This window comes from Podarcis liolepis (genome assembly GCF_965112155.1).
Source record: "Podarcis liolepis genome assembly, chromosome: 11".
Taxonomy (NCBI): Eukaryota; Metazoa; Chordata; class Lepidosauria; order Squamata; family Lacertidae; genus Podarcis; species Podarcis liolepis.
In genome coordinates this window covers 9,226,167-9,239,026 of record NC_139565.1, presented here as the reverse complement: position 1 = coordinate 9,239,026, position 12,860 = coordinate 9,226,167, and the positions used below count along the sequence as shown (strand labels likewise).

The following is a 12,860-nucleotide window of genomic DNA, read 5'->3' as shown; positions in this document are numbered from 1 at the left end:
GTCTGCATCATCTGTAACTCGCACAACAAGGTCCTGTCAGAATAGGAGCAGAAATGTATTAACATTCTTTGACAATAACAGTACGCCAAGGAGTGTAAGGAACATAGATGTATGATAATTGCCCCAAGGCAATTAGTGCTTCAAGAGAGAAATTAATTACTACAGACACCAAAAACAAGGAAGCCAAAAGGTAGTTCCAGAACTCAATTATACAGATTTTCTTTCTAAACAAAGCATGATAAAGATTGTTACTTCCTCCAAGCGTAGTCAGCTGTAACTACAGCAATTAAATTATAAATGATCTGTCTGACCCATGTACCCATTTTTAAATGTCTCAGGATAATCCATAAAATGTAAGAAATAAAGCCAGCACTAAATAATAGGAAGGCTTTTATACATCCAGGCGCAGCACAGTCTAGATGTAATGTGACCTCTGAGTGGCCAGGTCAGCCCAAAAAAAAGCTTCAATGAGCACTTAATCTTACCCAGCGAAACAAGCTCAATGTAAAACCCAAGGCAAGAGGAGAGCAATAGATAATGAACTTCACTTACTAAGGTAATGAGCTCTGTTTTCTAAAGGGATAATGAATGGAGTTAGCAGCTTGGACAGGGGTAGCCAGAGTAGTACACACAAGATCAGGGGCCAGCAACCTTTATCAGCTGTGGACCGGTCCACTGTCCCTCAGACCTCGTGGGAGGCCGGACTATATTTTGAACGGGGAAAATGAACAAATTCCTATGCCCCACAAATAACCCAGAGATGCATTTTAAATAAAAGGACACATTCTACTCATGTAAAAACACCAGACAGGCTCCACAAATAACCCAGAGATGCATTTTAAATAAAAGGACACATTCACCTCATGTAAAAACACACTGATTCCCGGACCGTCCATGGGCCAGATTGAGAAGGTGATTGAGCCACACCTGGCCCATGGGCCTTAGGTTGCCTACCCCTGCACAAAATGCTGGTGGACCACAATTCCCTTCAGCCCCAGGCAGAATGACCCTTGACCAGGGATGAGAGTTGTAGTCCTAAATCAGGCATGCCCAAAGTCCATTTCAGGGAGTCAATTTAATCCGGCCCCCATGGCAGTATATGTCCTGGGGCAAAACCCTTTAAAAAGCTCGCAACTTCAATCCTAAAAGAAGCTCAACAATTTTGGTCGGCCCTCACACATGTTCACTTCATCAAATCTGGCCCTCTTTGAAAAAAGTTTGGGCACCCCTGTCCTAAATCGTATGGAAGGCACCATAGTCACTACCAATCCAATAACTTTTTTCCCCTTTGAATGCCTGGTGACTACCCTTTTGCCATAACACAAAACTGCCCTTAATTTCCAAAGCAATTTCCATGACTATATTGCTTCACCAGATATGGGATGGTGACTTGGACAACATACTCCCTGACTGTGTGGAGGTTTTAGGTGCAAGCAGAAGGCCTGAACGGGGCTTAGATCTTTTGTTCATCCCAGCAGTACAACTCTCTGCACCTCTTCTTCCAATCCACCCATTTCCTCCATGTCCCGCATGAATCACTTCTGCCTCTCAGCTCCAATACAATCTTTCTCCTTGCACCACTGGGACTGATCAAGTTGTAGTCCTCGTCTGTTTAATACGATTAAGTTGTGGAAAGGTTTTAATTAAGGGTGATTGCTCGTGTGTGTGTGTGTGTGTGTGTGTGTGTGTGAACAACCCAGTGGCCCCCAGGAAACTTGAATGTTGGGATATAAATTCAATAAGTATAAATATATAAATGAAGGTGGAAGAAAAAAACAGCTGGAGTTTATGGAACATATGCCAGTCAAAGTTCTACTGTTTCAGGTGCTGGAAGTAAAATTATTCCCTCGCCGTACTCTAATTCCTGTTGGGTGCTTTGTATTAACAATTAAATTCTTGCAACTGAAACTGATTTCATCTTTCCGTGGCCTCTTGGTGCATGCAACCTGTACCAGAGGGCTGTTCATAGCAAATCACGTTATATGAAATGCTGTCAGCACATATGATAAATGGACGCTTTTCTTTTTTCCTGAAGTGAAAAGTTCTCAAGTTCCAGATGGCGTTTAAATGTCACTGGTCAAGAGGAAAGGAAAGATAATTGTATTTTCTTTTTCAGCATTCTTGGTATGTGACTAACCAAGACTCACTAACTTTGTTATTTACCCCTCAAAAATGCTGATTTATTGGTGACTACATTCTTGCTTGCTTGCAAATCCTGAAGGCACAATCCAGGCAAAATTAAGTTCTTTTAAGTACCACTAATTTCAGTCACCACCATTTCAAGACGGGCTTGAAATTTCAAGACAAAGGAGATGGTGTTGGACTTTCAGAGGAAGAGAGGAGAACTAGCCCCACTGTACATCTGGGAGGGCTGTGTGGAGAGAGTCTCTTCCTTTAAATTCCTAGGAGTTTATCTCAGTGAAGACCTTACTTGGAAAATAAATACAACCTGGGTGGTTAAGAAAGCCCAACAGAGACTCTATCTCCTCAGAGTATTGTGGAAGAACAATGTCAATCAACATCTCCTTTTACTGGTCCACAATAGAAAGTGTCCTTTCATACTGCATCACGGTGTGGTACGCTGGTTTGACATCATCTGATAGGAAGTGCCTACAGAGGGTGGTGAATACAGTACAAGATATTATGGGCTGTCCTGTGAATCTGCTGGATGAAAAAGCGGAAGAATGTTGCCTCAGGAGAGTGAGGAAAATTCTCAGGGATGATTCGCACCCTGGCCGGCACTTTCTATATCAGGCAGAAGATATAGAAGCGTGATTAGTTGCACCAACAGGGTAAAGAACAGCTTCTATCCGTGGGCTGTTAGGCTGCTGAATGAAAAGATAACAACAGGGCAACTGACTTTCGGGTTTGGTGGGTGTGCGTCAGTAAACGAGGGGAATTAAGGCTAAAAGAGCTGAGTGGGGCATGCTCATGTAATCTCACTGTATACAAGTTGTACAAGTGACGATAAAGTATTTCAATTTCAATTGTCTCCCACAGCAGTGCAGCCATGGAGTCCAAGGCATCTCCCCCCCCCCCCCAGTCTCCAGCCAGTCTGCCCAAGATGGATCCCAGTTTTCCTCCCTTCTCCTCCTTCCCAGAACACCTTGCTCAAGATTCTCTTTTCCTGTCACCTCACCCTCAGTTGCCCTGGCAACCTACCAAATCCCCTGTCTCTGTTCACACCTCAGGGCAAGTGGGCAGGACAATTCTCTTGCATTGCCAATGGCTCTTAATGGCCCTCTATTGTTTCTTAATGGCCCTAGCTTGGCCAGGTTGGTCTTTTTGCATAGACTAGTTCAGGAATTCAACTGCAGCTTGTATTTCTGTCCCTTCACATCCAAAATAATCAACATCCTACCATTTATTAAGTTCTAGGGCAGGGGTCAGCAAACGTTTTCAGCAGGGGGCCGGTCCACTGTCCCTCAGACCCTGTGGGGGGCCGGACTATATTTTTTTTGGGGGGGGAGAATGAATTCCTATGCCCCAAAAATAACCCAGAGATGCATTTTAAATAAAAGGACACATTCTATTCATGCAAAAACACACTGATTCCCAGACCGTCCGTGGGCCAGATTTAGAAGGCGATTGGGTCGGATCCAGCTCCTGGGCCTTAGTTTGCCTACCCATGTTCTAGGGTTTTTTGGGGGGTCCACATCCCAAATCTACAACACCAACTTTACCAGCTGGCTCCAGAGTTGAAGGGGTCCTTGCCAAAAAAAACCTCCATGTTCTGGACTTTCCTATTGGCCATGGCTGGTTGGTATGATGAGCCACCATTTAAAATTCCCCACAGTGCTCTGGGTTGTCCTGAATAGCTTGACTCTGGAAATTGTAGGAATTTAAAATGATGTTTACTTATAGCTCAGTGCGATGTTCTGAGGGGAGGCATCAGAATCCCATAGGGGGATATTGCTGCTTGAGGATGATGGGGCGAAACCAGGCCTGTGTTTATAGCATTGCAGCCTTCATTGTACATGACATGGGTATTTGCTATGTTTATGTGGTAGTATAAGCTGTCTGTTCAACCTTTTACCTGCCTACATCTGCTGGGTGTCACACAAATGAAACAACTTCACAGCTGTGCAGGTTATCAGTATGGTTTATTGAACGAATGAAAAAAATAACTATGCAAAACAAAATCATTTTGAAAGTCTACTGTACACATACAAAAAAAAAGTTACGACAGACTACAAAACAACTAAACCGTCATAAGAGAAAGTGAACTTACGGCTGTGACACTGAAACAAAATAAAAATATTTTTATAACAGAAAAATACTGCCATTTCAGAATTAACAATACTAATGAAAAGTGCCTAGCTTTAAAACATTACTCTAGCTTTTTAAAAGCTGAAACATGTTTCCTGAGCTCTTTTTTCTCTCATAGTTCTAACAAATCTCTCAAACTGTAATAAGCTACTTGTCAGAAGAACTGCCGCTGTGTCATAATTTGGGTTGCCAACTTTTCAGCTGGCAGCTATAACTATGTCTTCAGCAGTAGCTTAATATACACCTGTTACTGGCAAGTGCTGAAGCTGTTTGCAGCAAGAAAGAAATCATTACCAGCTGAATTCTGCATATCAAGTTGCTGTGAAATACACAAGAACAGGCCAGGCTAGTTTTTTTCCTACTCAGTTGGCATACTTAGCTATTACTCTTAATGAAGATTTTGAAAATACAATCAAACGCATTCCCAAATGGCAGTTCCCGTTTGTGCTCTATATCCCAAGCCACCCAGGGATGTATACGAAGCACAACTGGATGAGGCAAACTCTTGCTCCAACAATCACAGCAAAAAGGCCCTGTTTCTTTGTTTACTCTGTTCTAATTTACTTTTGCCAGGGCCATGCTCAACTGCAAATTGCTTTCTTAAACCCTCCTGCATTCAGAAAGGTTTGAAGCTGCTGTGAGAAGACTTGGGGGGGGGGACGCCCCAGAACTGTGCACACATCTGGCATATCCATGCAGAATTCTGCACTGCAGTCTCTATATTTCTGACAGTAATTTCAGCTGTAAAGCAGCATGGGGAAAAGACAGTTCTGAACAGCAGAGTAAACACGTTAACTGCAAGCAATCACCTTTTCTCGGAGGATACAATTACAGGGAAATTGCCATTAGCCAAGGCTCTGTTCAGACAGAAGCTTTCCCTGGTGACTGTCCCACTAAACAGAAAGTGGGAGAAGGTACTTCTAGGAAATGGTACCAACTGAGCACCACAGTCACTGATTTGATAGTGATGGTGTGCTGATCCCACCCAGCTGGGGGATTGGGATAGTCCTCTTGCGAGCTGTAAGTGTCAGATACACTAGTCCTGGACACCTGGCATTTGCAGAGAAAACCCTCTGCCTGGAAAACAGCTTTAATTAGGCATTGATTCTTACAGTGCTGCAGTAGACCGGACACATACACAGAAATGGTCAGTACAGAAGGGAAGATCTTAATTCAGATGCCTGATTTTGGTCTAAAAAAATTACAGTGTCTCACGCATTTTAAAGAATCGACTATTTTCACATAAGAAACATTTTGCAATGGTAGACAGAGTCACATGGTGAGTACAACTATCACATCATAGCCTGGTCATTTGAAGCTAATGCAACAAAACTCCCATAAACACTGATAGCTGCTGCTGCTGCTGCTGCTGCTGCTGCTGCTGCTTCTTCTTCTTCTTCTTCTTCTTCTTCTTCTTCTTCTTCTTCTTCTTCTTCTTCTTCTTCTTCTTCAGAGCTTATATTGGTACTTAATACTAAAGATGTTTTTTTCCCATTTGTTATGGCAAAATTAAACCTTTGGGTTCTCTGATGGTGTATGAATCCCAGACCTCATATTTGGACACTAAGTGATACTTTTGTAGTGTAGCAAGGAACAGTCTCTGCAAAGAGAAAAATAGAAGTATACTATGTTAGTTGTCAATCTCTGAATGCTCGTAGCTTACTCGGTTAGGCAGGTCTTGAAACAATTGCGGGAATAAGCTACACCCTCCACCCAAATCCTCCAAACATTTTAAATTAATAACTTTTGTTGCAAGGAGCGTTCCCTACACATGGATATACTGTCTCCACTTTGAGGTGTTGTAAATCACTACAATCAAATGGTATATAAATTTTATGAAATGAATAAATACACATGATAAGCTCCACACAAGATGTCAGACACACAAAGGGAAGTAATCGAGGTATTCTACACGGTTTTCTACAATCTATCTGATCTCTAGGTTCAGTTCTGAGGGCTGCCATTTCAGATATATAGTAAGTATAATAATAAAATTAATAATGGCCCTAGAAGACATCCCATATAAGAAAATAATATGTTTAAGGATGTGGGAAAGATGTAGTATCCATATTTTTAAAAAATTCTGAAAGAGAACAACTGATCATGCTATTCAGAGAGAAAAAGAAGCAATGATCTTAAGATACAAGAAGTTAGAGGAGAAAAGATAATGAAAAAAGCTTAAAATCAGGAGTGGGGAACCTGTAGCTTCCCAAAGTTTGTTGGATTCCAACACCAATCAGCCCATAATGTTGGCCAGGGGTAGGCAACCTAAGGCCCATGGGCCACAGGCAGCCCACGGGGGTCCTTTAACCGGCCCACAAGCCGCCCCCAAACTGAGCCGCCCACTCGGTTCCACAGTGCCAGAAATCGCGTCTGTGCATGCTCAGATGCCGAAAATTGCGTCTGCGCAGATGCAGACGCCAGAAATCGTGTCAAACCATGTCTGCACAGATGCCAGATATCGTGGTCGCGCACGCGATGCACCCCACAGAGGGATCTCCGCTGGAGTGAACCGGTCTAGGTGAGGTAACCCTTGCCGACCCCTCATGCTGGCCCTGCTGGCAGGGGCTGGTGAGAGCCAGGAGCCAGTGGCTTCTTCCGGATTGCAGGTTTCCCATCCTTGCTTTACACCAAAGCTCTACTCGCCTGAAGGAAGAGGCTTTCCCAACTCATTGGACCCCTTGTAACATTCTGGCGGCCTAATCAATGCTTCCCATCCCTATGTCAGCCATATGACTATTGTGATCTCCTTGACTTGTTTGTCCTTGAACTAGAGACAAAGCTTGTTGCTTGAAGAGCTCCAAGGCAATAAGGCATAATTCAGGAACACTGACTCTTTCCATGGTGAAGCAGAGGCCATTCTCTTACCCTCCCCATCCCCTGAGCTGCAGCAACCAAGAATCATGTTCTGCTGACAGAGGAGGAGGCTGGACCATGACAGCATCAGGGGAAACACTTTTTTGAACAATGCCTCACCATCCAGGAGCTGAACAGAAATGGTGGTCCTCCAGATGTTGTTGGCCGGTCAGCATGGCCAATGGTCAGGGACGACGGCAGTTACCATATATTATTATTCTAATTTATTGTATTTATATCCCACCTTTTTAACAAGGTGGCGTCCATAGTTCTCTCCTCCTCATTTAATCCCCACAACAACCCTGTGAGGTGGGTTAGGCTGAGAGGCTGTGACTGGCCCAAAGTCACCCAATGAGCTTCATGATGGTCAAGTGGGAATTTGAACCCTCATGTCCCAGGTCCTAGTCCAACTTTCTAACCCAGGTTTCCTCAACCTCGGCCCTCTAGATGTTTTGAGACTACAATACCCATCATCCCTGACCACTGGTCCTGCTAGCTAGGGATCATGGGAGTTGTAGGCCAAAAACATATGGAGGGCCGAGGTTGAGGAAGCCTGATCTAACCACTACACCACATGGCTTTGTGTTGTCCAGCAACATCTGGAAGGCCACATGTGCCCATTTCCTGTGTTAAAGCAACTGATGTTGTCTCTGGGTCAGGAACTAGTCTCACCTGCATATATGAGGCTTCAGTTTCCACATAGTCTAATTCAGTGTTTCCCAACCACTGTTCCGCGGCACACTAGTGTGCCACGAAATGTTGCCTGGTGTGCCGCGGGAAAAATTAAAAAATTCGAAAGATTTTAAAAAAAAAATTTTAAAGTCAAATTTTCGATTGGGGCGCCGTCACTAGATGACCCCTGGGGTTCCCTCCCTCCCTCCCGCTCTGCGCCTCCCTCCTCCTCCTCCTCCTCCGGGGAGGCCCTTCCTGGCTCTCAGCCAAGGCTTGGCGGCTGCCACTCACTCACTCGCTCGCCCACCCGTCCCTCCATCCCTGCACCCGGCCTCTCCCCCTCCGTCCCCGGCGCGGGGGCTGCCGGGATCCGTAGTCCCCTCGCCCTTGGGCTCCGCGCCCGCGCGGGGTGCGCGAACTACGTTTCCCAGCGTGGCCTGGCGGGCCGGGCGTTTTGTTTGAAGCGCTCTTCTCCCGGCCATGGAATGAGCGCAGCGGCGGCGGCCGGGCGGGCAGGGGCTCTTCCGCGCAAACCCCGCGCAGCCTGCCTGCGCCCCCGCGGAGATCGGGCTGGCAGGATGGAGCCCGGGGATCCCCGCGGAGGCGGAGCGGCGGAGGCGGAGGCTGCCCCCCAGGTAGGGCTGCGTCGGGGGGGGGTTTATTTTTGCAATGCTGCATCCGCGCCGGAGGGGACGCATCGGACCACGGGGAGACCCCTTGGCGGGCGTGCAAGGCAATGCATGCGTGCAGGCGTTGCATGGAGTGCAGTGCAATGCAATGGCAACGCGGCGCCCTGCATGCGCCCTGCAGGTGAGGGGGGTCCTCAGTGGGCGGCAGAGAGAGCCGGGAGGGCGAAGGGGAGCCGGGGGGAGCAGCGCTGCTCCCCGAGCCGAGCCCGGGGGGAAACTTCGGCGTCGTTGCGCCGAGTGTTGGAAGCGGAGGCTGGCGGGGGCCCCTCACCTGCAAAACCTGGTCGCCTCTCATATATTTCGTGCATTGCATTCATCGCCCGCTTTCTCCTCCAAGGAGCTCCCGGGGGCGTGCGTGGTTCTCCCCGTGTTATCCTCGCAACAACAGCCCTGCAAGGTGGGTCAGGCGAGTGGCCCAAGGGAGCACCCAGGGATTGTCCTGGCCAGGTGGGGTGATTTGAACCCTGCTCTCTGCCCGGTCTTCGTCCTCATTTAGCCCCCACATGTGCATGACTGTGCATGACTGAGGTTTCCCCCCCTCGTCTTGGCTATGGTGTGAGTCTGTGCTGTTAATTAATGGGATTCTGCCTTCGGAGAAGATGAGCCAGCCCTCAAGGAGGTGATTATGTAATTTGCTAGCAATTCATGTCCCTCCCGGCGTGACGCTGCGCGCTGACGTCACGGGGCTGTAATGGTGGTGTGCCTCGAGATTTTTTTCATGAAACAAGTGTGCCTTTGCCCAAAAAAGGTTGGGAAACACTGGACTCTAATTCCAAAAAAAGTCAAGGTCTTGCTTGTTCTCCTAATATTTCATTATTAACCGACAATGTACTGTTTAAGGCAGTAACTGTACATGACACTCTAACAAACTTCATGACTCGTCTCAAGTCAGACTCTCGTAGGCCTCTGTTTTTATGTGCTTGGACAAGTCATAAAGTCTGTTAGAGTGTCATGTATAGTTACTCCTGACCTAACACAATTATACACACAACCTTCCTAATCTTTCCCCCTAAAGCGTCTGCCTCAGACTGTCTTCCTGCAATCCAGCTGTTAACCCAGTCCCTCAATGGCTCCCAGTTGGAGTAATTATTTACTTTCAAGAAGCATGAATGGGCTGCTTGCCCTAAAAAATGGCAAAGATTATGGCAGTGTTTGGCCACTTGACAATAAAAACCAATATCCAGCAGTTTGAGTCCACACGGAGCTTCCAAAACAGATAAGCAAGCACAGAGTTATCTGTCTATAAATCCACTAACTTCGATAAGTGTGATGCCTCCAACATGATCATTACTGAATACCTACCTTCTGTGAATTAAACGGATGTCTCCCAACTGGATTCTTGCAAAATGATCCAACTTGGGGTGTTTTCACAAATGATACTAAGAACAGCACTTGGGATGAAAAGTTACCATCTATTCACAGTCTTGGTTTGAAATGCATGGCTTGTGAATTTTCTTTATATGAAATGCAAGTAAAAGAGGGCTAAGTAAAGGTAAAGGGACCCCTGACCATTAGGTCCAGTCGTGACCAACTCTGGGATTGCAGCGCTCATCTCGCTTTACTGGTTGAGGAAGCTGGCGTTTGTCCGCAGACAGCTTCCGGGTCATGTGGCCAGCATGACTAAGCCACTTCTGGAGAACCAGAGCAGCGCACAGAAACGCCGTTGACCTTCCCGCTGGACCGGTACCTATTTATCTACTTGCACTTTGATGTGCTTTCAAACTGCTAGGTTGGCAGGAGCAGGGACCGAACAATGGGAGCTCACCCCGTTGTGGGGATTCAAACCGGTGACCTTTTGATCAGCAAGTTCTAGGCTCTGTGGTTTAACCCACAGCGCCACCCGCGTCCCTTAAAAAAGAGGGCTAGTTTTGGTCAAATATTCAGTGGGCTTTGCTGGAGGAAGCCTAAATGAGAGAGAGTTCACATTCCATCACATCAATAGCTCTGACAACTGGTCAAAGCAGGAGATGGGATCATTTTTCACCATTTGTTTTCTCATTGGTAGTTTTTAAATTCCCCCTTCCCATTGAAACCATAAGGTTCCAGGCTGGCGTAGTTAAGGAGCCTAATCCAGAGGACTCTTGAGAAAGTGAGGGGCAGATCCAGCAGGCCCAGGGTCACTCTGACATGCAGCATTCCTGAATATAAGTAAACCTGAGGGCTGGCCCATTATGGCAGCACAGTGGTACCTTGGTTCCTGAACCTAATCTGTTCCGGGAGTCTGTTTGAGTCCCAAAACCATTCGAAAACCAAGGAGCGGCTTCCAATTGGCTGCAGGAGCTTCCTGCACTCAATCGGAGGCCATGGAAGCCACGTTGGACATTGGGCTTCTGAAAAATGTTCGCAAACAGGAGCACTCAGGAGCCGAATTGTTCGGGAGCCAAGCTGTTCGACTACCAAGGTACCACTGTATCAATAAAATCATTTTTTCATGTGGCTTGGTGCTGGGCTAGGGAAAGCAGCTTCAGAAGTACCACTGCTTGAGTAGAAACTCTTTGGCTCCAGGACATAATATGAGAAATAAGTCTATTGGCAAGACAAATATGTGCCAAGGCTCTATACGTGGTTTAGCACAAAATTGGCTTTCTTGGAAATAATTGGGGCCTTGTGAAGCCAGGGGCAGATGAGTTTAATGAACTATAATTTTGTAGTTGTTGGCACATTCTTAAACTTGGATCACTTTAAAAGGGGATTGGACAAATTCGTGGAAGGCAAGGATATCAGTGGGTACTAGCCATGATGACTATTCTCTGCCTCTATGGTTGGAGGCAGAAATGCTTCTAATTAGGGTTACAAGACATTCCCAGTTCCCGGGGACAGTCCCTGGATTTGCAAATCTGTCCCCAGACAAATTCCATCCCTGGAATGCCCCCAGATTTGCAAATCTGTCCCCAGGAAACGTGGCAGCGGCAGCCTCAGCAGCCCAGAGCCAGCCTGGTAGCACAGTTGGCTCTGGCTGGCTTCAGGAGCTGCTCGCTGCCACTGCTGAAGGTGAATCAGGGATGTCTGGCGGTACAGATTTCCTGCCCCCTTCCCCCTTTGTTTTGACAGATCAGGGGGAGACTCGAGAGTTGTGGGCAGGCAGGCATTGCCCAGGAGGGGTACAAGGCGCACGGTTTCTCTGCCAGGCAAGGTGCAAAGCCCTTCTTTCGCACCGTATGAAACATAAATGCGCAGGGTTTTTAAAATACTGGGCAACGGCCAGCCGCCCAAGAGTCCCGAGCCTCCCTCGATCAGTCAAAACAAAGGGGGAATGGGGCAGGAGATTGGGGAAGACTCGGGAGTCACGTGCGTGCGGCGCACCATTGCCCAGTTTTTAAAAAACTCTGCGCATTTATGTTTTACAGGGTGCGAAAGAAGGGCTTTGCACCTTTATACAATATGCATGTGTGCTTGGGCCCAGGGTCTTTTGCCTCACCATCCCCACTGCTGACTCCCTGTTGCTATTCAGCTTCAAAAAAAAAAAAAAAAAAAGTGTCCCCAGATTCATTGAAAAAAATCTGGTAACCAGATTTCTAAATGCCAGTTGCTGGAAACCGTACTAAGGTCCTGTGCTCAGGTCCTCTTGCCGGTTTCCCAGAAGGCATCTGGGTAAGAACAGGATGTGGGCCATTGGCCTGATCCAGCAGGATTTTCTTAAGTTCAGATAAGAATGGATATATGGTTGGCTAAGAGTGGCGCTGTGGGTTAAACCACAGAGCCTAGGACTTGCCGATCAGAAGGTCGACGGTTCGAATCCCTGCAGTAGGGTGAGCTCCCATTGCTCAGTCCCTGCTCCTGCCAACCTAGCAGTTCGAAGCACGTCAAAGTAGATAAATAGGTACCACTCCGGCGGGAAGGTAAACGGCATTTCCATGCACTGCTCTGGTCACCAGAAGCAGCTTAGTCATGCTGGCCACATGACCCAGAAGCTGTACGCCGCCTCCCTCGGCCAACAAAGTGAGATGAGCGCCGCAACCCCAGAGTCGGCCTTTACCTTAAGAGCTTTTAAATAATGGGGCAGAGCTGCTTTAGGGACTGTTATATTCATTAACTTCTCTTCTTCCACACACCTCTCAAGGTGATGTACGCAGCTATGTACCAAATGACATGACAGTGACAAAGGAAAATGAGAGGAAGGCAGCCTTACAGGGTGAAAAAGAAAATCTTTAATTCCCAGCCTTCTCCTTTTTATATGCACTTCTTGCAGATTTCAAGCGCACCTCCATAAGATGATTGAGAAACTCGCTTTCTGTTTTAAATGGCTATTCTCAAGGATTTTGACTCTGTGCCAGATTCCAGATCCTCTGTGAAACACCTCACATGGATTGCAGTGTATAATTGACTAACTTTCCTCCCTAATGTGATGAAGAAATCAGTTTGAAATTAGCATCT

The 12,860-nt window shown here is 46.8% G+C and overlaps 1 protein-coding gene and 1 long non-coding RNA gene across 8 annotated transcripts in view; one reads left to right on the top strand and one right to left on the bottom strand.

The window, feature by feature from the left end:
* Positions 1-12,860, top strand: part of LOC310688500 — a 235,140-nt gene that overhangs the window by 135,182 nt on the left and 87,098 nt on the right. The gene's annotated exons all lie outside the window — the stretch shown is intronic.
* LRRC2 (leucine rich repeat containing 2) overlaps positions 5,684-12,860 on the bottom strand; it is a gene marked incomplete at its 5' end in the record, with an annotated part of 77,834 nt that continues 70,657 nt past the window's right edge. For 2 of the 3 annotated variants that reach the window (XM_083465004.1, XM_083465002.1), the window contains one exon: positions 5,684-5,869. In XM_083465004.1, coding sequence (XP_083321130.1) covers positions 5,820-5,869 — 50 coding nt within the window. In that variant the 3' untranslated portion in view covers positions 5,684-5,819. The remainder of the gene's footprint in view (positions 5,870-12,860) is intronic. The other variant, XM_083465003.1, reaches the window with a different exon arrangement.